Source organism: Microcebus murinus, chromosome 3, assembly GCF_040939455.1.
Source record: "Microcebus murinus isolate Inina chromosome 3, M.murinus_Inina_mat1.0, whole genome shotgun sequence".
NCBI lineage: Eukaryota > Metazoa > Chordata > Mammalia > Primates > Cheirogaleidae > Microcebus > Microcebus murinus.
In genome coordinates, this window is record NC_134106.1 from 45,244,328 (window position 1) to 45,269,504 (window position 25,177).

At 45.2% G+C, this 25,177-nt stretch overlaps 3 protein-coding genes across 5 annotated transcripts in view; 2 read left to right on the plus strand and 1 right to left on the minus strand.

The window, feature by feature from the left end:
• The window catches only part of EML6 (EMAP like 6), a 237,896-nt gene extending 217,188 nt beyond the window's left edge, over positions 1–20,708 (plus strand). Inside the window, exons 28-41 of the mRNA XM_012777818.2 lie at positions 828–906; positions 2,444–2,573; positions 4,206–4,304; positions 5,285–5,458; positions 9,045–9,253; positions 10,157–10,314; positions 10,949–11,063; positions 11,864–12,052; positions 13,728–13,900; positions 14,331–14,493; positions 16,004–16,107; positions 16,825–16,978; positions 17,389–17,489; positions 18,792–20,708. Coding sequence (XP_012633272.1) covers positions 828–906; positions 2,444–2,573; positions 4,206–4,304; positions 5,285–5,458; positions 9,045–9,253; positions 10,157–10,314; positions 10,949–11,063; positions 11,864–12,052; positions 13,728–13,900; positions 14,331–14,493; positions 16,004–16,107; positions 16,825–16,978; positions 17,389–17,489; positions 18,792–18,816 — 1,873 coding nt within the window. The 3' untranslated portion in view covers positions 18,817–20,708. The remainder of the gene's footprint in view (positions 1–827; positions 907–2,443; positions 2,574–4,205; positions 4,305–5,284; positions 5,459–9,044; positions 9,254–10,156; positions 10,315–10,948; positions 11,064–11,863; positions 12,053–13,727; positions 13,901–14,330; positions 14,494–16,003; positions 16,108–16,824; positions 16,979–17,388; positions 17,490–18,791) is intronic.
• The window catches only part of RPS27A (ribosomal protein S27a), a 488,879-nt gene that overhangs the window by 225,380 nt on the left and 238,322 nt on the right, over positions 1–25,177 (plus strand). The window lies entirely within an intron of this gene.
• The window catches only part of RTN4 (reticulon 4), an 80,868-nt gene continuing 76,524 nt past the window's right edge, over positions 20,834–25,177 (minus strand). For all 3 annotated transcript variants that reach the window (XM_012777819.2, XM_012777820.2, XM_012777821.2), the window contains 4 exons: positions 23,031–23,100; positions 22,496–22,542; positions 22,238–22,296; positions 20,834–21,856 (listed from right to left, as the gene is read on the minus strand). In XM_012777819.2, the coding sequence (XP_012633273.2) occupies positions 21,814–21,856; positions 22,238–22,296; positions 22,496–22,542; positions 23,031–23,100 (219 nt within the window). In that variant the 3' untranslated portion in view covers positions 20,834–21,813. The remainder of the gene's footprint in view (positions 21,857–22,237; positions 22,297–22,495; positions 22,543–23,030; positions 23,101–25,177) is intronic.

Below are 25,177 nucleotides of genomic sequence, written 5' to 3' on the forward strand. Positions count from 1 at the left end.
TCTTTGCATATCCCAAGAGCAATACCTAATGAATTTGGAACATGCAATGGGAGCGGGAGCAGGTCTCCCCCATCCCTGGTTTCATAAACATCGAGAAGTCTGATTGAAGGGAAACCACACAACACAAGAAATTGGCCTAGTCATATGGGAGTCCGTTAGAGCTTGGGTATTACAAAATCTCAGCTACATTTGGAAGCCCAAATCCCTAAAACTGAGAAGGAAAAAGCAACCTTTGGCCTGACAGGAGCAGCTTAACGTAGACGGTTGCCCTGAAGTACAGGGCAGAGTGGGAGGCAGGAGTTCTTTGTCTTCTATCCCTCTGCTGCCTTCTTGCCCTGTAGTGTAGCAAGGCCAATCTGGGCACCTGGCACATGGCCCTGAAGGCCGGTTCCAAAGCCAGGCTTGTAAGTCCGGCTTCACATCACCCTGTGATCTTGGACAACCTAATTCTGAATAACATTGGCACATCCCTGTCTGAAAATGGCCAGTGAGTTCAGGAAGTGTGGCCTCTTCCTTCTTGAGCTTAGGCTCCTCCTTGTTTTAAAACAAGCCCTCTGGCTCCTATGCTTCCTGCTCCCAGGATAAGCTAAGTACAGGGAGGAGGGGCCGACCCTGACTATGGCACCTTAGGTGTGGGGAAGCCCAGTTCAGTGTCCGTGAATCCTGGCCCATCTCATGGGGCTGTTAGAGTCAGCAGCTACTTTTGCAGGGGGTGGGCAGTGGGGAGGAGCGCAGGACAGAGCAAACCCAGGCGGAGGGGCCTGCGGGACAAGCAGCCTCTGCCACAGCCATTGTTCACTGTGCTTCCCCGCCGCTCTCTGTTCCAGGCCGCCCGTTAGCCGAGCAGCTCCCCAGCCTGAGAAACTCCAGAAGAACAATATCACCAAAAAAAAGAAGCTGGTTGAGGTGAGGAGGTTAAACTGTTGTGCTTTTCATCTGCTACTGATGTTCTAAGACCTGCCCGGTGGACGTCACCATCTGCATGTCCCACAGATACCGTCATGTGAACCTGCATGGATCTGTTGGCGCTCTGGTCCCCTCTTGTACCCTCTCGCCCCCCTCCCTTCTACATAGCATCTTGTCCTCTGCCAGGATGGCACCGCTCATCTGCCCAACAGGGCCTCGTGTGTCTGATGCATTCTCCTCTTTCTCTGCAGACTTCTCAAACTATTCTGCCTGCCTGTGGCAGGACTGTGGGTGCCTCCCAGCACCTGAGTTTACGTCTCCTCAGTTGACATTTGACCTACCAGTGTCCCTAATTCTAAAATTCTGCATCTGATCAGCCAGCTTGGGTCAGTTGCTCACCAGGACTGGGGGCAGAGTCACATATTATTCACACAGTTTCGGGGACACATACCTTGGGGGCAGACTGAGGGGTTTTCAACTCAGACACTCCTGAGTTGAAAAGAGGAAAAGGGATATCCAAGTGAGAGATTTAAAGAAAAAGCAGCATACACTGATATGTAGTAAATATATTTAAAAAAAAAAAAAAAAAAGAAAAAGCAGCAAAATAATAAAGATAAGAATGCTCATGACATGTGGGCTAAGCGTGGCCAGGGGATACAGGAGGTAGAGTCAGATGTGTGGGTGAGGACTCAATGTGCCAATTTGAAGAATTTGGGCTTTATTGGGCTTCGTCCCATAGGCAGTGAAAGACAGTGAATGCTTTTGAGTAAAGAGCTGTCATGGTATTTTAGGAACATCAATCTGATGTTTGTGATCAGCGATTTTAGAGTAGAGACCAGAATGAGGAGGGACCCACATCTTCCCAGCCTTGTCTCCTGCCCACAGGCACGGGGCCAGGCAGAGGTGCTGCCCGGTTCATGTGTGTTGAATTAAGAACTGATCTGAATCAGCCACTGCTCTTTGTCTTGGAAGATAAGACAGAAGAGAAATACTATAAACCCCAAATAGTATCTAGTTGGAAAAAAAAATGCAAACGTGCAGAAGCTCTGTACAGCAAGCCCCAAGCAGTGGAACGAGCATGGCATTTGCTCCGCTCTGCCACCCCAGCCACGTTTCCAGGAGCTCATCAGAGCAAAGCTCCAGCCACCATTCATCCAGCTCTCCTAAAGGGTGCCTGCCAGGGCGCAGACAGGAGATCTCTAGGTAACCCTTATCGGGCATCATATCTATGGGCTTTGGCGCGCCCAAGGAGCCGAGAGGTAAATCTGGTTTCTTTAGAAGAGTCACTGTAATTCTGAGTGTTAGCCTGCCACCCCTAGCATTTCAGGGGACTAAAGAAAGGGCCACATCTTATTCTCAGCTAGTCAAGAAGCAAGATGTTTTTAGTGAGTGGTGGTTTGCCTCAGTGGCCATATGGTGCCTGTGGCTGTTCAGGCAGTGCACCTGTGCGCTTACCTCCTCTAGGAGTCACTTGACCGTGTGTGTGTGTGTGTGTGTGTGTGTGTGTGTGTGTGTGTGTGTGTGTACACGCACTTAGGAGCTGGCTCTGGACCACGTGTTCGGCTACAGAGGGTTCGACTGCCGTAATAACCTGCACTACCTGAACGACGGGGCCGACATCATCTTCCACACGGCGGCTGCTGGCGTCGTCCAGAACCTTTCCACAGGTAACGGTGGAAAGAAACACAGGTTTTTCTTTTAGCCCTTGTATCTACTTTTCTACTCTTTAGGTGCCCAAAAGTTTAAGCATTTTCCTTTGCTATAGAGCCATTCCACTCCATTCCAGCCTGGTAGCACTTGGTCCTGGGAGCACCCAGAACCCTCTTTCTCCCTGGCCTGGGCTCAGCCTTACCTTGTGGAAGGTCCTAGAAGGAGGTGCAGTGTTGACTCAACTCCTCTGAGGCCTCCACGGAGAAAAACCAGAGAAGAGGGTGTGAGGGGTGGAGAAATTCTTCAGAAGAGATTGTAACCAAGAACAAAGCATAGGAAACTTTTCTCATTAGTTGTTAACAATGACCCATTTTTTAGTTTTGTTTGTTTTCACTCTTTAGCTACATTTACAATAAGAATGAAAACAATTAAAGTACCCAAACCACATGATGACATAAGGTAAAAAATAAACATTTCAAACAAAAAGAAGCATTCACACAGTAGTAACATTCATCAGGTGTCAGGCAGATGGGGTGGGGTATGTTACACCTAATGGGTACGGTGCGCACCATGTGGGGGACGGACACGCTTGAAGCTCTGACTCAAATGGGGCAAAGGCAAAATATGTAACCTAAACATTGGTACCCCCGTAATATGCTGAAATAAAAGAGAAGCATTCAGAAGTTAACAGACACCCCCATCTTTATCACCAGACGTAAGCATGTTATTAGCATTTTGCCTTATTTGCTTCATATCTTAACCTTTTTCAAATTTTTATGCTCCTTCCCAATTCTGTAGGAAGGAACATAAAATCGTCTAGTCGTACATAAATTTAGACAGCGAAATCACTGGGCACATAATGATTTGTGTCTTTTGGGGAGGAGGACCTTGAAATTGTCTATATGTTTGCTTGGTTTTCTTGTCGTGTGTTATCATTTTGGTAGCAATGTGTTCTTTTTGTGTATATCAGTGCCATCATCCGCCTCTCGGCTCTTGGGCACTATGGTGGGTTTTAAGTGGCCACATAGGAAGTGGGCAAACCCATTTGCTAGAAGAGATGGTGAAGCGCTTCCTCCCCTTTCCGCCACTTGTGACGCATGGCGAGTTAGGGCTCTTGAGGGTAAGCCATTGCCCGTGCTGTCCGGGCACCCAGTGGCTTGGCGCTTGGTAAGGGGACCCTGGGTACTGCTCATTTCGCATGAGTGAGTGGTGCCGATTTGCTGAGTGCAGCAGCATCTCTGAGCCCCAACCCCACCCTGCCCAGAGGCAGACCTGAAGCAGTCACCAGTCCTGTGCTGGGGGCAGGAGGAAGCCTTGACCTTCATCATTTCGGGCTCTGAAAACCTCTGCACTCGGACTGTGCTCTGGACCCACGGGGGGGGGGGGGGGAGGGAAGGATTGACGTGGAGCTTGAATGTGTGAGATAACAGACACCAGCTTTTCTTCTCCCGGACCCAGAACAGAAGGCGTATATTTTTAAAAAATGGTCTCCCATCTCCTCCAGGGTGATTCTGAATGTGAGAATTTGGGGGCTTTAAGCTCTCATTTTTGCAAGGAGTTTCCAAAGACTCTACTACAGGATGCTTTAGGGTTGCCCTGAAAGATCTTCAGCTTCCACTGTTCACCCTCCCGTCATCTCTCTCTCCTAGGGAGCCAGAGCTTCTACCTGGAGCACACAGATGACATCCTCTGCCTCACAGTGAACCAGCACCCCAAGTACAGAAACGTGGTGGCCACCAGCCAGATAGGTAGGAGGGCCTTGCAGCAGCCGAGGCTGTCCCGGCTGAGCAGGGTCATTGACTTAGCAGCAGTTACTGGGAGAAGGAGTGGGCGGGTCACTGATGTCCATTCTGTGGTGTTGATTGGTCGAGCCCTGAATGCATCTGTGGTGCCTGAGTTGATGCATCCAGTGATTGGTGGTTCTGAGAGACCATGAAGCCAGACCAGAGCCCGACGGTCCAAATAAATGGCCCCCAGCCCTGTGGACTTGCGAGAGCAACTTCTCAGACCCAAGGTGTCAAGCGAAGAACCCTATGCCTTAGAGCCTGGTGGTGGTGCTTGGCAGGGGTAGACTGCAGTCAGTGTGCCTGGCCCTTCTGTGCCCTGGGAAACTGCCGATGACAAATGTGAACTGGTTCACATTTATGAAGAGTTTGTTCATTTGTCTGTTTTTACTTTGTCATTTCAAGGACAGTTTTTGCCAAAGTATCTTACTGCTTGTTTTCATTGAACCCATGTCCATTTTTATATTTTTATTTGGAACTTTCTGATGCTGGTGTTAAGTGCTTCTCTGTTAGCAACGTGACTTATCTTAGCTATTGTTTTCCCTTGACGCTTCCTCATTGCCATTGCCCACCCAATGCAGGTGATGTCACGGAAACCCCAGGTAAGGCTGTGCCATCCGTGAGTAGCTCCAATCTGTCCAGCAAAGCCATGTCGATGTGTCATGCTTACTGATTGTATCCGGCCAAAGTGCAGATACAGATCACTGACCGCACCAGTTTCCTTTCAATAGAATCTCGCCCAAGTGTGTGTGTTGGACGTAAACATCTGTGGGGCTCTGCCTTCACAAGCAGGTTTCCCGTAGCCTTTCTCCACTGGTCAGGTCAGACTATAGGTCTCTGATGCCCCGTAACTATAACGTCCCTGAACACTTGTTTTAAGAAGGCTTTTAAGTGTTGGCTGCACCGTTGCTCAGCCGTGGTTCTTTGTCACGCCTCCCGCTCAGGAACAACGCCTTCCATCCACATATGGGACGCCATGACCAAACACACCCTCTCCATGCTGCGGTGCTTCCACTCCAAGGGGGTGAACTACGTCAACTTCAGCGCGACTGGAAAGCTCCTGGTGTCCGTGGGAGTGGACCCTGAGCACACCATCACCGTCTGGCGGTGGCAGGAAGGTAAACCAAGGCGGGCTTTCCGTCCCTCTAGGGGGCTTACCCGTGACATGGGCCGGGCTCGAACCCAGACTGGCCTCACTCCACAGCCCGCCAGAGGCACGGCTGCCAGGTGAGCAGAGCCGGGGCGCTGGGGGCCTGGAGCCTCTTGCCAGATGTTGCCATGTCCCTGGGCCCCTCAGCCAGGAGAAGGCTGGCCCGGGAATGCTGGGCCATCAGGGAAGGGCCTTTGGGCACTCTGGGAAAGTGTCCCGAGGTGGCAGAAGGCAGCATCCCCGCCTCCCGTTTCTGTCTTAACCCCCTTCCCACCCCACCTTCCTTGTCCTCAGTGGTCTGTCTGCTGGGCCCTGGGTCCTGCTACAGCCCTCCCACCTTGGGCGCCTTATTACAGGAATGGGAGCGGGGTGTTATACTATAACCTCATAAGCAATTAAAAACTTTTTTTTTTTTTTAACATTTTAACACTTTTGAAATGGGGATTCATCTTGCAATCAAGGTCTACATTTACTATAGCAAGATTTCTTTCTCTTCCTCCCCAACACGTGCACGTGTGCACAGACTGACACACGGGCAAGGCGCTACCGTAATGAATGTGTGGTCATCTTAGAATTAAAGACGTGCAATCTTCTGAGTTTATTCTCAGGTTCGGTACTGCTCTGGCAAAAGCAGATCCAATTAGTTGGGACGTTAATGAGGTCTGTGTGCTGCGGGGCAGCGTGTATCTGGGACACGCTGAGCCAGGCAGGCACAGAGGTGGCACTTCTCCAATGCAGGGCTCTGGAGTCCCCTTATCTGCTCGCTTCCCATGGGAGGGGTGTGAGCACAGGCTGTGAAGAGATGAGCACAGTGGGAGGAAAGTTCCAGTCCCTCCTGAGCCGCCGTGTGAGGAAATGAGGTTGACGGCTCGCAGACACCTGAGACTCGCTCGTCACATTCCATCCAGAGCTGGCTGGATCCATAGTATTTCTAGGAAACCACGTTTTTCTCATTTTCTTGTTCACCAGTGTATTGTGTCCAGACCGCCCCAGAATCTGTATCTCGGGGATCGTTCCTCATGAGGTCAAGGGGCCAGCTGACCGACCAGACTTGGCCCAGAGGAGACATCGAGCATCTTAAATGGTAGATGCAGAGCGTCCTGGAGCCGGAAGGACTAGAGAAGTCTTCCTGCCCAGCCAGGATCGTCCTGGGGAGAGACTCCTCCAAGTGCGTTCCTGGCAGGCTGAGCTCCATCCTCTGCTTGAGTACTTGCCGGGATGCAGCTCTCATCACTTCAGAGGCCGCCCACACACTGTTGGAAAGCTCTTATTATAAAGCCCTTATGTGGGGCATGACTTGCTTCGTGATTCTCCTCTGTGCTAACTCTAGATCCCTGTAAGAACGATATCGCCCTGGCCCTGTGCGCAGTCTTGTCTTTTTAAAGTTCAGGCTCACTTTCCTCACATCTTCCACCTGTCCTCTAGGTAACACCCGCTCTGGTTGCCCCAGCACAGACTCCTGCTCCCCCACCGGGCCCCTTCTCACTGGCCAAGGGGGGGCTAGAGAAAACAGGGCTTTTACAAAAGCTCCCAGAGAGGAGAAACCCTGCTTTTTGGTAAAGTTCTCTTGTGGTCTTTGCAGGCCCCAGTCTGTGCAGAGGGTTCTGAACTGGTGCTGGTATCTAAGAGCCTGTCACCAGCTACCACCTGCTCCGAGCTGACTGTGGACATGTCATCTCTTCTCTCTTTCTTCTCCAGCACAGTTTTTCCTTCATTCAAGGCCTGCTTACAGATAAATAGCATGTGTTTGGAGAGGTTTATACACATCTTTGTTATCACTAGAGACCTTATTCATTCCTTGTTTGAGAATCATTTTGGGGAATGTATATGTGTGTGTGTGTGTGTGTGTGTGTGTAGGTAGGAATAAACAAAATAGAACTAAAAATGAACTTGTTACATAAAATGCATGTTGCCAGTTCCTACCTAACGTCTGGTGTAGTTTGCTCTGAACAGACTAGAAGCCCAGTGCAGAGGGCGATTGGTGTCTCCATGATTAGAAGTGTCCATGAGATTAAAACAAGGAAAAAAGTTGCAGTGGCTTAGATAAAATGTGCATCGTTAGTTTGCATTTCTTCCGTGACTAGTGAGACTGAGACTCTTTCGGTCCCTTTAGTGTCCACTTGTATTGCTGCTTCTATAATTCAACTGTTCAAATCCTTTTTCTGCTGGGGGTGGGAGAGTTGTTTGTCTTTTACTTATGATTTGTAGTTCTTTGTAGATTATCATTGTTAATCCTTTGACTCTCGTAAGCATTGCAAATGCTTTTTCCCAATCTGTTGTTTGTATTACCTTGTTTATGGTATCCTTGGAGACCATGGGTTTTAAAACCTCTATGCCTTACGTAGTGAGTTACCTGTCACAGTAAGTCATGGAGTCTATCTGCAGAAAAGTACAGCTGGGAGAGGTAACCTTCAGGTCTGGGGGGGGGGTGGCTATAGGCCCAGCTAAGTTTAAAACCCATCACCACCACTATACTAGAGAGTCATTATAAAAAACAATTAATGGCTTTATAAATAAATGTGTAGCGTTGAGAAAGAGGGAAAGAAGAAAAAGTGTATTTAAATAATAAAGAAAGGGAAGACGAGAGGAGTGAAAAATTCATTGGAGTGAAAAAACATTAAGTTGAAAGAAAAGGTAACAGACTTGAAAAATTAAAAACTCAAGGGCTTAAAAACAATGATAAGATAAAAAAAAAAAGTTGGGTTTAAAATACAGGCTAAAAGAATTGAAGTGGAAGAGATTTTTTAAAAAGCTCGTGGAGTGATGATAATATTAGCTAACACAGAATAGTCACTGTATCAAGCACTGTGCTGATGGCTTCGCTTACAGCAATTCTTTTAATCCTCACAGCACCGTATGAAATAGCAACCATTGTTATCCCCAGGTTCCAAGTGAAGAAACTGAGGCATAGAGAGCTTAAATAACTTGTCAAAAGTTATTCTACAAGTAAATGGTGGAGTTGGGATTTGATTAAGGTAAAGGTTAAATAAAACCGAAGAGATAGTCAAAATTATAAATAAGTGGAGTTGAAGAAAAACCTAATTAAATATAAAAGAATAAAAGTTTTAAACCTGAAAACCACAAAATAAAAAGGAATATGGGAAACAACTCTTTTAAGAAAACAAATGCAGAGAATCCTGGAAAGAGAGAAAAATGGAAAGCTGTCTAAAGAATGTGAGTCCCAGTGACATGCTGGGAGAGGGTGTGGCATCCGGTGAGGTGACTGCTGTGGTGATTCTGGAGACTAGAGGGGGGAAACGGGTGCTCTTAAGCCATTTCACCTTTTACTCATATCTGGAAACTTCCATCTCATGGGCCACCCTTTTCTGCTACATTCGTGGATGCCCGGGTGTGGGGTTCTGTTTGCAACACCTGCTGTTCTGGAAACTTCCCAGACACACTCTCTCCCCTACCTTTTGGGGGGGGGGTGTTCGATGGGGAGAGGGTGCTGTTTAAGAAGGAATGCTGAAGCGTGCCCCGAGCCCACTGGGATCCCCTGGCCTGGCCCATGAAATGAAAGGGGCCGGCCTCACCCGACTCTGTCACCCACACAGGTGCCAAGGTTGCCAGTCGAGGGGGTCACCTGGAGCGCATATTTGTGGTGGAATTTCGCCCCGACTCAGACACGCAGTTCGTATCTGTCGGGGTCAAACACATGAAGTTCTGGACCCTGGCAGGCAGCGCCTTGCTCTACAAGAAGGGGGTCATTGGGTCCATGGGGGCGGCCAAGATGCAGACGATGCTCTCCGTGGCCTTCGGTGCTGTGAGTTCCAGCAGATGCTTTGTGAAGGGGACCCTGAAAGCATGGGCGTGGGGGCAGGTGGCTAGTTTGGCCAAGAAGCTAAAAACAAGATAGACATTTCCATGTTATCTCCTCTACTGGCTTATTTATAACTGCTATTCCCTTAGTACAGATGGGTGAGTTGGCTATATTTTTTTCCCTCTTAAAATGTTAACCAGAAAAGGCAGGACAGACGGACACACACACACACACACACACACACACACACACACACACACACGCCCCCGCCCCCCACCCCCCACTTCCCGCCCCGGGGCTGCAGGGTCACTATTCCAGAGGCAGACCCTAACTCACAAGCCGATCACACCTGGGAGAGGTAGCCCCAGAGGATGCTGGGAACAATCTCCATGGTAGATAGAGGTCCTTTTCCTTCCCAGCCCTCTTGAGCCACCGATCTCCCCAAATGCCCCCTTGAGTGGGCTGTGGGGTACCCGCAGCCCATGCAAGCTCCCCTGGGGACATTTGGGAACACAGTCACCTCTTGGTCCTCCAGGCATGGATTTATCCACTTCATAGTTAAGCTCCAGGCAAGTTTCCTCCGGGGCTGGAATCCTGCCTCGCCCTGCTGTCTGTCACCTGGGTGGCGCTCACAGAAGGGAAGTTTTGTTAATGCAGAGCTATGCTCAGTGGGGAAGGAAAATGCCCAAACCAACTAAATACAGTGAGTTTCAAAGCCAGGCGATTGCCTTATATGCTCTTTGTGTTTTTTCTGCAAATTCTGCCGCTTTCCTTAGCACGGAAGATCAAACTGACTACACATGTCTGCTTCTGTAGCTCTGGTTCCTTAATGAGGGAGCAGGTGGCTGGGAAGGGACACCGTTGGGGGGAGTGTTCCTGGTATGGAAGATGTCCTTTTGTTCACAGAACAATCTCACTTTCACGGGTGCCATCAACGGAGACGTCTACGTCTGGAAGGACCACTTCCTCATCCGGCTGGTGGCCAAGGCGCACACAGGCCCCGTGTTCACGATGTACACCACCCTTCGCGATGGTCTCATAGTGACTGGCGGAAAGGAGCGGCCGTAAGCGGAAACTCCTCTGGGGACAATTTCTCTTTTGTTACCTTCTTGGGAGAAACCAACAAAAGCATCCAACTTGGAGAAAATGCAGACTGTCATTCTCCTGCCTTTTCTGCATTAGGGAGATTAGTCTGCCATCTCTCCAAGGAGGGGGGCCTCGGCCAAAAACTTCACAAGTAAGAGAGATGTAAAGAGGTGGTTTCATGGTAGTTTAAAAACCTGAGAAGTATTCTCAAACAAACCGCAGTGACTGTCCATAAAACGTTACTCTTCCTAGCTCTTTGGGGAAATGGAGGAAGGAGAAGTGGGAAGAGCGGGCAAGAACTACGAGAAAACAAACCCTGAAGTCAGGACAAACATTTCTCCTAGTGTTCTAATCTAACAAAAACAGAGTCTGATTTTCTAGATTACATCTTCTTTTCTCCCAAGATAGAAGCATTTGAAGGTCATAGGAAATCTGCAAGTTCAGGAGGTGTGACCGCTCATCAGCAGGGCCTAAGAAGGCGGCCCAGACCCTGGAGGGCCTGTCTTCCTGGGCCCTCGGTGGCCAGGACCTTTCCGGCTGGGAAAGAGAGGTGGGGTTCACGGGGAGGTCTCGGGACGAGGCTGACAGCTGATGCCGCTCCATCTTTTTCAGGACCAAAGAAGGAGGTGCTGTAAAATTGTGGGACCAGGAGATGAAGCGCTGCCGGGCCTTCCAGCTGGAGACGGGGCAGCTGGTGGAGTGTGTGCGCTCCGTGTGCCGCGGCAAGGTGAGCTCGGGGGGCCTCGCCATGCCTCCCCGGGCCAGGGGAGGGGCAGTGCCAGCGCCTACCCAGCCAGGCTCTTGTCCTGTGCTGGTGTGTTTAACCCTTGAAACAAGCCTTCAAGGTGTGCAGTATGCCGTAGTGGGGAGGTAGCTGAGGAGAGTCAGGCAGACCGGGGTACAACATGTGACTCTCCCAGGAAGGAACCACCTGTGACCTGGTGTGTTCCTGAATGTTTCTGTGTCCAGCACATGAGTTTGTTGTGATGATCACATGCTCTCTACATGGCAGCGCCTTTCATTTTGCCTGGCATGTAGTCATATTCGGGAAATGTTAGCTACTACTATTATAGATAATGTTCTTATGAGCTCAGAGATATTAAAGAGTTTGCCTGTGCCCAAGGTTATGAGGCTAGTGAGGGGGAGGGTAAGGGCCACCAAGCTGTCTGGCTCAAAGCCATTGATTTTCAACTCATACTTTGGTCAAGTATCAAAAACAACTGTGGAGTTGTTTTGAAATGTGGATGTCATCACATCACATATATGCACCACATTTCATTAAACATAGCTCACAGCAACCTCAAACTCCTGGGCTCAAGCGATCCTCCCACCTCAGCCTCCCAAGTAGCTGGGACTTCAGGCATGTGCCACCATGCCTGGCTTATTTTGGGGAGGGGTATTGCTATGTTGCCCAGGCTGATCTCTTAACTCTTGGGCTCAAGTGATCCCACCTCGACCTCCCAAAGTGCTAGGATTACAGGCACGAGCCACCATGCCCAGACTCTAATATTACTTTAATTATAATAGGGAAAAATTTTAGTGGGAACCAAAGATGGAGAAATAATTGAAGTTGGTGAAAAAAATGCTGCTTCCAACATCCTGATTGATGGACATATGGAAGGAGAGATCTGGGGCCTGGCCACACACCCCTCCAAGGACATCTTCATCTCTGCCAGCAACGACGGCACAGCCCGGATCTGGGACCTGGCTGATAAGGTGAGCTGGGCTCAGATGTCTGTAAGTGGCCACATGGCAGCAGGAACTGAGGGACCAGAGGTCCAGCCAGCTCAAGGCAGAGGTGGGGGATGGGTCAGCCTCAAGTCAGCAATTAAGTTAGAAGCCTAATAACAAAAGAAGTCCCACAGGCACACACCTTATCTATGTATCGTTTACCTGTATACCCATCTATAAATATTTATACTACAGGAATAATCTAATTGAGAATGATTATTCTCTTGTCATGAAAGAACCCACAAAACCTAAAAAAAAAACCCAGACAAATCATGTCTTCCCTGCATAAGAAGATTAAAAATGATTTAAAATGTCAAATGTTGCCAAATGGGCTAACATATTTCCATCACAATCCCAACAAAGTTTCTCTTAAGGGTTTGGGAAAACAGTTTTAAAGTTTATCCGAGGTAAAAATGTAAAATAGCAAGGAATTGTCCGGGAGTTGGGTGGGAAAGAATGATTAATGTTACCATGCTACATCTAATGTTAAAACAAGTACCTAAGTTCTAATAATTAAAATACTTAAATGGCTAGTAAATGTTTCAGTCATATTTTTAGTGTAAGGGCCAAAGAATAAACACACGAAAGCATAAGTGAAGTTGTTATAGTACTAAGTTAATTTTTTATAATTATTTACTACATTTATTATTAAGAGCAGCTATCATTAACTGAATACTATATACCAGATTCTTCATGTACACGATCATTAATGCTTACCACAACCTTGCAGGAGCAGTATTAATACTGCCTCTTACGAATGGGAAAACTGAGAAGTAACTTACCCAAACACACCCAGCTAGCACGTGGTAGAGCCAGGATTTAGGATTTGAACTAGCAGAGGCTGAAGCTCACTCATTCCCATAAAGAAGAGGTTGGGGCCGGGCGCTGTGGCTCACGCCTGTAATCCTAGCTCTTGGGAGGCCGAGGCGGGCGGATTGCTCAAGGTCAGGAGTTCGAAACCAGCCTGAGCAAGAGCGAGACCCCGTCTCTACTATAAAATAGAAAGAAATTAATTGGCCAACTGATATATATATAAAAAAAAATTAGCCGGGCATGGTGGCGCATGCCTGTAGTCCCAGCTACTCGGGAGGCTGAGGCAGAAGGATCACTCGAGCCCAGGAGTTTGAGGTTGCTGTGAGCGAGGCTGACGCCACGGCACTCACTCTAGCCTGGGCAACAAAGCGAGACTCTGTCTCAAAAAAAAAAAAAAAAAAAAAAAAAAAAAAAAAAAAAAAAAAAAAGAAGAGGTTGGCAATCTATGGCTAGAAGGCCAAGTCCAGACTGCTGCCTGTTTTGACAAATTAAGCCTCGTTCATTCGTTTACGTGTTGGCTGTGGCTGCTTTTGTGCTATAACAGCAGAGTTGAGTAGTCGCGGCGACAGAGACCACAATGGCCTGCAAAGTCTAAGATACTCACTACCTAACCACTTACAGAAGAAGTTTGCCAAACGCTGCCCTAAAAAGTGTCCCCCAAACTGCTCTAAGCATAACATACTACCTACCTCAGCTACTCAGGGACATTTATTATAAGAGGCAAAAGATTTGGTGGCCTACGGTGGCAGCAAAGGCAGCCTGTGTACTGTGGCCTGGTGTGTGATTTCCCCTGGAGACCAGCTGAGGTGGCCAAGGGCTCAAGGGACTTTACTCTGTATCAATGTAGAAGCTGCTGAACAAGGTGAGCCTGGGCCATGCTGCCAGGTGTGCAGCCTACAGTCCCGATGGGGAGATGGTGGCCATTGGCATGAAGAACGGAGAGTTTGTCATCTTGTTGGTGAACAGCCTGAAAGTTTGGGGCAAAAAGCGAGACAGGAAATCTGCTATTCAAGATATCAGGTATGTGATCTGGGCTGGGTGGGAGGAGAAAGGTGAGCATTCTCCCTACCAGCGGCTCCCGTTCCAGAAGGGCTATGGCTGGAATGAAGAACTCAGCCGTGAGAGGGTCACTCTCAACAGGCCGACTATGAAAGGGTACCTTCTCACACATCCATTCTCAGACAGGTCTTTGCTGATTTCCATGACTGTGGTAAAAACTACTTGTAAGATGTCATTCCACAAAAGGCTGCATGCACTTCCTTACTTCCGAGGGATTCAATCCAGAGAAATTGTGAAATTCCATAGACTGTCAGGAGACGCTAGCCACATGTGTCACGAGGGGGATCTCCTGGCCTTTGGGCCTACAAGCCTTGACCCAGAACAGCCTTCATGCCTGATCAGCCCCAAACAGCCCTCCTCATGGACCATGCTCTTGGATTGCTTTTTCTAGAATCAGCCCAGACAACCGATTCTTAGCTGTCGGTTCTTCTGAACACACAGTTGACTTCTATGACCTCACTCAGGGCACAAATCTGAACCGCATTGGCTACTGCAAAGATATCCCAAGCTTTGTGATTCAGATGGATTTTTCTGCGGATAGCAAATACATTCAGGTATGCTTTGGGTTTACTTATATTTGGGGCAACCAGTGATGACAGTTATAATAACACTGGCTTATATTGAGTCCTTATTAGATATGCCAGGCAATGTACTAGTTTATTCTTTACTCTTTAAGTACTGTTACTCTTTAAGTACGATTCCCCCTACTTTATAAATGTAGAAACAGAGGCTAAGAGGATTTAAGAAGGTTGAAGAAATAGAATTTAAAATAGTAGAGTTACTCTTGAGTAAGAAAAGCAGGAAACACAAGCCTTACTCATCTTTTATCTTCTCCTCATCACTTCTCCTTCAAAGCTTCCTAATTTCTAGTTCTCAGGGCTATGCCTAAGCCCTGTGTCACTTTTTATACTTATTTCTAAACTGTACTAGGTGGCGTAGCCCACCACACATGGGACCTGGACTCCAGACAGTGGGCCTGGGGAAGTGACCAGCGGGGAGGAATTGAGGAGACCCCTCCTGGGACTGACAGCTAAGAATAGGATGATTTCTACAGTGCTCAACCAATATGCATTTGTGAGCTGGCCTGGAGTTGGATATTCACTTTGAAGGGAAAGAGGATGTATTCATTCATTCATTAATCAAATATTTATTGAAGCAGGCTAGGCTTTTGGATGGACAAAGTGGTCCCTGTCTCCTGGAGCTTGCTCTGTAAAGGAGAAGACAAGCATTAAATAATCGCAAAATATACCTAAAATTACAAATTGTGATGATGTACTGAAAAGGAAAAGTACAGGGTGCTGCATTTAACAAAGTGCTGAATTTAGATGCACTTCCTCTCCCAGGAAGTGATATTTAAACTGAGGTCTGTGGGGTGTGTAGGAGTTAGCCAACAAAGAGGGGCGGGAACACTGTTCCAGGCCATCTGTGTGAAAGCCCTGATGTGGAAAAGATCTCAGTTCATTCCAGAAGGAAGGCCTGGGGGCTGGGGTAGAGGCCCTGCAGGGAGAGGGGGCAGGAGATAAAGGCAGCAGCGGTTTGCTGGCGAATCATAGGAACAGTGGTCAGTTTTCCCTAGAAGACTCTTGGAGAATCAAGGGTCAAGTCCTAGACACTTCAGAAGTCGCCTGTATCAGCTGCTGTGGGAAAACTTGTCTCACCTCTGTTGTACCAAAAGTCCTTGGTTCCCTGAGAACAAGGACTCGTGCATATCAGAAACATCTGGAGGCTCTGTCAAAACCCAGATTACTGGGTCCCACCCTCAAAGTGTCCCATTTGGTAGATATGGGCTGGGCCCAAGAATTTGCATTTCTAACAAGTTTCCAAGGCTGCTGGTCAAGAACCAAGCTTAGAGAACAACTGCCTTAGGACTTTGGAAAATTGGGAGAAAATGGATGAGATTTTGCTGAGGGCTGGCCACAGGCTTTTTAGTCTGGAGCTGGGCTTGAACTTGGAGAGGCCCTGGGGTGCAGAGGCTGGGCCAGTGTTCTGGGAAACAGCACACCAGAGGGGAGTCTTCAGGACTGAGAGAACAAGGTGATGGCATGGGTTCCCTTCTACCTACAGGTGTCAACCGGAGCCTATAAGCGCCAGGTGCATGAGGTACCCCTGGGGAAGCAGGTAACAGAAGCCATGGTCATTGACAAGATCACCTGGGCCTCCTGGACAAGGTGACTGGAGGAAAACACTTCTTGAAGAAAAGGTCACAAGAGAGTCTCTTGTCCCAGGCTCAGCCTTCAAGTTTGTGTATGGTCAGGATCTGAAGAAGTTCAGAGATGGAGCTATCTTTACTTTGGGGGTGAGGGTGGGAGGCTTCTTGGCACCAGTTGAGATCACTGGTTTTGGTCTGACCTGGGCTTTTGAAATGCTAAGTCTCTCATTTTGTGTCATTTCTCCTATAAGACCCCAATCCCATCCAGCAAGTTCAAAGGGAAACCATCTTCTATCTCTTGGCCAACCTCAGGTGCACAGCAAGGCCTCCAGTCACCAGGGGAAGAGATGTGAGGGCTAGAACTCCTATTTAGCAGAATGAGAACCTGGTTGATGCAAGGGAAGACAGACTATCCAACCTGGGAGTTGTAAGGAGCTCCCACCCTTCTCCCCAACGTGTACACATTCAAGAGGACCATAGGGAAAAGGGAGAGAACCAAAGATGGTGCTAATTTTTCTTTTTGCGGTTTCTGGGACTGAGGAAGAGGGGAACTAAGAGCTGGCACAGTGTACAGAGGGGAAGGGGGCAGGGGACAGATGCTTTCATGTTAGAAGAGCTGTGTAACCATACTGAATTATGCAAAATGTCCTTCTCTCCCTCTTATCCCTGGGAGATGACTGGTCGCAGGAAACCTCCTCACATGTCTTCCTCTTAACACCTCTTCCTGTTGGAACAGTGTTCTAGGAGATGAAGTCATTGGAATCTGGCCACGAAATGCAGACAAGGCTGATGTTAACTGTGCGTGTGTGACCCATGCTGGCCTGAACATTGTTACAGGAGATGATTTTGGCCTTGTGAAGCTCTTTGATTTCCCATGCACAGAAAAATTTGTGAGTATTCCTTAGTAAGCTCCCCATACTGCCTGTAGGTTCTTGGTTCTTCTGTAGTCTATAGTAGTCTTCTGGAAATAGGGACCACCTCTAGATGGCTCTCTGGGAGACACAGAGGAATCTTATCCCAGTTCTGTGGAGATGTGGCAATGACTAACCTTTACATCTCCCTCTGGAAGGGTAGTCATGGAAGCTAGAAGTGAGGATGGAGGGTGGACAAAATGGACACAAGTAGGGCAAGAACAAGAGGGAGGAAAGTCAGCCAAAGCCTGGCTCACAGAGAAGTCCAGACCGCTGGGAATCCCTGGAGTTAAGGTTCGGGGAGGGAGGGGATCTGAGTCCTGGAAGTGGTCTGTGGTTGCCGGGAGGAGTGTGGTCTTTAAGTTGTCTCCATTCACTTTTGCTCACAGGCCAAACATAAGCGATACTTTGGTCACTCAGCTCACGTGACGAACATCCGTTTCTCTTATGACGACAAGTATGTGGTCAGCACTGGAGGAGACGACTGCAGGTACTAACCAGATTCACCTGGTTCTGACTCCCCAGGCCTGGCCACCTCTCCCTCCTTCCCTCGGATGTCCCTACCTCTCACCCAGGGTGGGGGGAGGAGCTGATGTGGTGACAGTAAACTGGAGACTCCATGAGTCCTAATGAAGGCAGGGACTTGTCAACTGTAAGGTATTTATTTAGCCTGATGACTCTCAGGCCAGATCTTGATGGGCCTCTGTCCCAACCAGAGCTGTCCTGGGGTTGCAAGGGCATGTGATAGCTACTCTGGAGAGTGCTGGGAGGCGGGGGAAGGGACAGGTGAGTGAGACCCAAGAGGGGTGCTGACTTCAGTTGTATATAATCAACCTAGAATGGAAACTAATCCATATATCATTTTAAGAACTCCCAGTTGATCACCAGTGTTGGGCATTTCTTATTTAGAGTATGGAGGAATGTGATTAGGTCATTCTAACTCATCCAGCTTCTGCACAACTAATGTACTTGAACAGGTTTACTGCAGAATAAATACAGGTTTCTGTTCAGCCCAAGCAAAACTCTTGAGAGGATAAAGAAGAAATAGATTTTGGTATTTTTAGTTGTCTGAGTTAGGTTGTGGAAAAAGATTCTATAGAGAATGTCACTCCACTTCTCACCCAAAAGCACTGTGTAGGAAATGACTGCAAGGATGCTTTCTCATGGCCTGCCTGGGAGCACCCATCTCCCCCTGCCGTCCCAACCACTTCTGGCACTTAGAGCCCTTGAGATAGTACTGACTGCAGCTTCCTGTGGAATATAAAAACCCATTCAAAGCAACACCAAATTGTGAAATGAGCTAGAATAAGATATAAACAAATTGGTCACCCTAGTGCAGAAGATGCAAGGTGACTTGTTTACTATAAAAGGCTTAGAAGTAACCTTAAAAACGTAGGGCTCCTAGGCTTCTATAGGCATGGGATCATACTGGGTTCCCTAGCTCTGTGATAAACACTCGAAAGCACTCTCCGACTCAAGTGGAGTTGATAAAAACTTTTTCAAAAGTAACAAGAAAGATAACACGAAGTCAAATTGCCAAAAGTCCTCACTGACCACATTCAGCATGTTCAAGCTGCTGAAAGAGTGGAACAAAACCCAACCCCCCCCCCCAAAAGAAACCCCAACAAAGAATAGACCTTTTAAAAGGAGCAGCAGACCTTAAATTGGTGGCAAGATCTCTGGTTTACCTTTTGGAATTGAAATGTTCAGTATATCTCCTGAGCTCGACTTGCCACTTGATCAAAGTATGATGTCCAGCCATGCAAAATGACCGTTTGGTCTGTTTTTTCAGTGTATTTGTGTGGCGATGTCTATAAATGCCAGAAACCTCTTACATTATTGCTACTGCTGCTACCAACCAGCAACTGCAGAGGCAGTGCCGGGCGCCTCCTCGCCACTAGCTGCTGAGAAATGCCTACATGCTGCGGGGACGCACAACCTCAAAATGCTAGTGACGTTGTATGACTGCTTCCGTAGTCTGGACTCCCAACTGTGATGCCAAGAAGGAAGGTCAAGTTCTAAAATGTTAAGACTGTTTGCCTCTGTTCCTAAGACTAAAAACTACACACTAACTCTATTAACAAATCCTGTCTGATAATGTAGCCCACTGACAAAATTTAAAGCCTCAGTTACCCTATATGTAGCTTTTAATTTGCATCAAAACTTTTACAAAAGATGTTTTGCTATTATGTTTCTATATACTTCAAGAATGTTCATTTTTACAAATAAGTTGAACAAAACAGCTTAAGTTAGATGCACTGAAGAACTAGAAATGTCCATAGCCTCTGTTCATTTAGCTTTCAAAACCAAATGAGCCATGTATAAAGATGTTGAGAAACTTAATTTTTTAATGTTTCATTTGCCGAGTTTTATATCCATTAAGTGCCTTTGAAAGTTTCTAGTTGTGTGGGCTGCTGTCTCACCTCCCACAAATTGTCTCCTTTCTACATACGGTGCTACAACTTTAAAACTGAGGAGGGCTACAGGACCCTTAGCAGATGCAGTCTGTTAAACATGTCCTGTGTTTGTGTGTCAAGGCTTCCTAAATGAAAGATTTCAGTTACCTGCTCAGAAAATAGTGGTTATATAGGAAGGTGAGCAGCATGGGAACGTAAGTTTAGGAGGGGGTAGACTGGGTTTTCATTATGTTTAGTGCCAAATCTGCAAAATCCAAAATAGAATTCAAATTAAACAAACCTCTACTACAAAGTGGAAGGTAAAACAATAAAAAGCTCAAGTAGGTCCAGGAAGATGAGCTGATTTTTATTAAATCTTAAAATGGTGATAAATGAGGTGACCTGAGGCTTACCACGCCCAGAATGCAGTTGACTTGACTCTACTGATTTGCTTCAGATGAACTATGTAGGTCAAGTCTGGATTGGGAAGAAAGAAAAGAAAAAAGCTCTGCAGTACAAATTCTCAACCCCACGATACTTTTAATAAATCAAAAAACAACGTAATTTAGCTTAGAGTTCCTCAGAGTTGGTTGTAGGAAAGAATCTGACTTGGACAATATTTACCAGAAGCCAAACCCCCTCAGTCACACTAATGCGTAGCCAACCAGACTACAGCATGGGCTGACAGCGCTCACTAAAAGGAGGCTGGTGAGGGACTGGTGGCTCTGAGCACAGACACCAATTAGTCCTTCTGGCCAGTGAACTAGAATTCTAGATCTTGGGTTACTGGCTATTTGCATTTGTCAGTTTAGAGAAAAGGTAAGGTGAAGCATTTTCAATTAATGAATAGATTAATATTTAACACAGAAGTGCTTCAGCATTCTAAACGGAGTAGATCACTCATTAAGCTATTTTTATATGCCAATTTATTAATGCCTTACATTTATCCACTAATAGGTTGTTGGGCCCACAGTAGAGTCCCCATGCAGTCCTAATTGTTTTCTGTAACCATGTGACTGGTGATGCTGAGTGATAACCATGTCTGCCTATATTGTATTATGACCTTTCATACTGATCAGATCGTGCACTGAAATAACCATGTGGAAGAACAATGAATTGAGCAATGTTGTGTACAACTATATTTAAAGAGCAATAGTGTCTGTGTATCACACAAACTTCTTAAATCTTATTTGTAAACATTTATATGGTATGATTTTCTGTATGTTCACAAATCCTGCACTGTATTCTATATGTTAAGTATTGGTGCATGAATTTATTTTCAGTTATGAGTCAAATAAATTTGATTATGTAAACATGGTCATCGTTGACTTTTGTTTTCAAAGGATGCATAGGTGCAGCTTGAGTTAAAAAACCTTCACAGCAAAATCTATCCTCTGTATTTTTAATTTGTTAGTTTCATGAAACCAAAATACTGAACACATTTTAAGTCTATAAGCTTTATTGATACTTCGCTTTTACAGTTCACAATGCATTCCACAGATTTAGTTCAGTACAGCTTAAACCACAATGGTATAAATCTTCATTTTATAATTTCTTGCATAACAATGTTTGATATTTGCAAACACTTTTGGAAGCATGAGATTCAGTCCATAGAGTCAGAGTTTGTGACAAAATTAACTACAGTAAGTCTGTGCAATGAAGTTTATGTTGAAGTTCTAAGTGCGTGGCATTTCATGTTGAAAACAGATGGTAGTGCTCCTAGAAATATATTTTCTTTTTCTAGCTTTGGAACTACACACACATAACCAATGACTTTCTGAAATATCAAGCACTGTGGGGGCGGCTGGAAGGTAAAGGTCTAAGCTTTGTGAAACACTATATATAGATATATATATATAATCTATATTTACTTATATTGGCAATTAATATAACAGTAAAATCACAATACACCTAGAACATACCAGAAAGGCAAGCTTTTTCATTCCTGCTTTAGTGGTATGATCTTGTCTAAACATTTCATGTCAGAATATCTGCATCAATCTACACAGACCATACATAGTGCACAAACTGCGAAAAGGGTTATTGTTTTTTCAGCTCCACCGTCTCTGCAACTTCCCCAAATACAGCAAGACTACCTGCAACAAAGTGTAATATACAACTTTCGCAACAAAGTGTAATATACAACTTTCTCAGATCTTTTTTTATTTGCCAGTGCCTCATATAGGAAAACAAATATGATTATGGTTTAAATCCATACATAGCAGCTTACAATACTTAAAATATTGAACACATGGCAGTCAAGACAGGTAATTTGTCCTCAAACAGTGCATTGCTAAAAATAAAGATCTGTGAAACTGCACTGCAACGTCAAGGTTTCATTCTTCCCTGACCCTCCCCCATGTAATCAAATGAATATCCCCTTTACAGATGAACTCCTATTAATTATTTTGGACTTTTTCATTCAGCTTTGCGCTTCAATCCAGGGATTTTTGCTTGGATTCTACAAATGAAAAGGAGAGGGAAAATGTCAATGTAAGTATTTTAAAATTTCAAGTATTGTGTTTTTCTCAAAATGCCACCCTCCAATAACTACTTGTATACCATTCAGCTTATGCAAGAAATGGAATGCTGAAGCTATCAAATTATGGGATATGATTTTGCCACCTTGGTTTCATGAACTAGATTTAAACAAAGCCTTAGATACACATAGTAAACTTGAATGATCCAAATGCTAGCAAAAAAAATCATCTGGCAATTCTGATGTCACACTTAAGGTCTCATGGAGATATGTTACTCATTATGCCTGTAATACGAAAGTACCGCACTGTTCTCAAAATCCAGCACATCTTATCCTAGTAAGTTGCAGATTTTAAATACTTACTTAGCCATAGCATCTTTAACATTCTTATTTGCAAGTCCTAGATAATGATCTATCTGTGCCTGAAAGAGAGGCATAAAGGAGTTATTAGATACATAATGTTGCTAAAGAATCTTATTAACCATTACTATATGGCAACAAATTAAAGGCTTAAGAAACCATCACATTTCTCATTTTTACAAGGTTTTGAAAACTGGCACTTATACATTTATAAATCCCACAAAACATAGCTCTGTGTTCTGAAATCAGTTAAGAAATTACCTGATGTCGTTCATAAATAACAGGAACACTGAAGAGTGAAATCAGAGCTGAAAAAGGAAATACACAACATTTTAAAAACACTGGAATGATTTAGGGGGAACAAACTAAAAAACTATCCAACAGTGTTCCTAATGAACGAATAAATACACAGGATCTTCTGGATGCAGCTGCTGCAGAGGGGCCACTACAGAGAAATGAATTAACTGTGTGAAGCTGTATGAACTATTTGTAGCTTAAAGTCACATCAAAGAGATTTTATAAAATACAGGCAACCCCAGTGAGACTTATGACTGCATCATAAGATGATAAGGCCACCTTTTATCTAGTTTGTTAGACCAGTCTTCAGGAACTAAAGCAGCACTTCAGTAAACAGAGCAGTAGTATCAGCAATTTATTTAAAGAGATCATAACCTCAAATTTACATCCTTTATTTTTCTTACGATACGATAATATTCTCCAATTAAATGTCTCTAAGCTCCTTGCACACAATATTTTTTCCCAGCAATTTTTCATTCCAATGGTTTCATAGACTTACCCAAAATCAGTAGTGTCAGACCATTGAACAAGGCACCAACATAGGTAAATACCCACATCAACACTGCAAACTATAAGAAAATAACAGCCCATTATAAACAAAATTCAAGTAAAGTTTCTTAAGTTTTTTAAACAAAAGCATCCCATCTAAATGCTAACCTACTAAAGGCATATACCTTGAAGACTTGGTAAAGTGATACTCTCACTTCTAAGTCACCAGTCTCGATTCAGAATTTCAGAATCCTAACGAAAACAACAGAATTGACTCATTTTCTCTAGGCTACACTACCAAGTAGCTGATTCTATTTTCTCTGAGATCAGAAAATGTGCTATAGATACACCTTACCCTTTCAGCTCCAATATCATTTGGTTCTTTTTAATATTTGGCTTTTAAATGGAAAAGTATCATGAAAATTAGTTATTAAAACTGATTTTAAAGTACTAACTAGTTGAGTGCTTGAAAGTATACACAGCTTACTAAAATCTCAGACATCTTCACAAGCAATAATGGGGCAAGGAATACTTATCAGGGAAACTAGATTTCAGATGCCAAAAAATCACCTCTAGCATTTTAAGGATCGGCCACTGCCTGTCCAGTGATTGATGTTTTAACAGCCATAGCTAACCTTGGGAATAAGGACTCAAACTTTTTTACCCATTAATAAAACTAAACATTGTTATCCTTTTAGCCTTTGCCCTTCTTGATTTATTTAACAAACACTAATACACTTACTATGTGCGGGGGGGGGGGGGACGGGGGACTGTTTTAAATGCTTTACAAATACCAACTCATATAGTCAGTCCTCTTAACCTGATGAGGTAGGTACTATTATCATTACCATAAGAGATGCAGATGTTAAAGAGTAGAGAAGTTCAATAACTTGCCCAAAGTCAGATTATAGTAACTATAGATTTCAATATCCCCTCTAGAGGCAGGGGACTGCAATGAACTGACTAAACTCTCCTACTTTAGTACCCTAGCTTCAAACTCTGGGTGGTGGTTATTGTTTTTGAGGCACAGTCTTCCTCTGTTGCTCAGGCTAGAGTGCAGTGGCCTCATCATAGCTCACTGCAACCTCAAACTCCTGGGCTTCAAGTGATCCTCCTGTCTCAGCCTCCCAAATAGCTGGGACTATACGTATGCGCCACCACGCCTGGGTAATTTTTTGTAGAATGGGATCTTGCTCAGGCTGGTCTTAAACTCCTGGGCTCAATCGAACCTCCCTCCTCAGCCTCCCAAAGTGTTGAGATTACAGGCCTGAGCCACTGCACCTGGCCTAAATATATGGAATTTTTAAAAAATCATCAAATGAGGCAGTTTAGAAAAGGCTTTGCTTCTAAAAAGCAATTTCATTTTGAGAATTCCTTTGTTTCTTCTCCATACTTTAGTTTATTCATGAGATGGTAGGATAAGAGAATTTCAAAGTTTTCTTCCAGTTCTAAAACTTCACAACATCATATAAAACAAAGGCTCAGTGACATTTCAAAGTAGTTCTTGCAAACTTACATGCACAAAGTCAGTTTGAATTTTATTAAACACTGATCATCAGCAATTCCTTTGCTTCCTATTCAAAGCCTTCATGTTTATGTCTGGCAATCATTCTGACTTATTTAGTAGGTAACAAACATGATGCCATCACCTCTAGTGATTATTTCAGAGTATGTAACACAGTATAAATGAAAAGGAGAGTAAAGTTAGCATCTCCATTATATAAAGCAAGGATCAGCAAACTTTTTCTGTAAACATTTTAGGTGTTGTGGGCAACAGAGGCTCTATCTCATTCTTGTAGTTTTTACAACCCTTTAAAAATGTAAACCATCATTCTTAGCTCCCAGACTGTACCACAACAGGCCATGACCCAAATAGTTTGCTAATCCTTGAACTAAAGCATATCCTTCTCCATGTATTCATTCAACAAAATCTGACTGAATGCCTACTATGAGCTGGATACTGAGCATTAAGTAAGGTGTTCAAACTCTAGTAAGCACACTTACTGTAGGTTAGGAAGACATGGTGGCTTCGTCTACCAATTGTCAGTTCTACAAACAGCAACACTCTGGTCACCCCTACAAGTGAATTTAACTAATTTTCAAGTGAGTAAGTGAAGGCATTCTTGACACCTGTCAACTGAAAATTTGAAAAAAAAA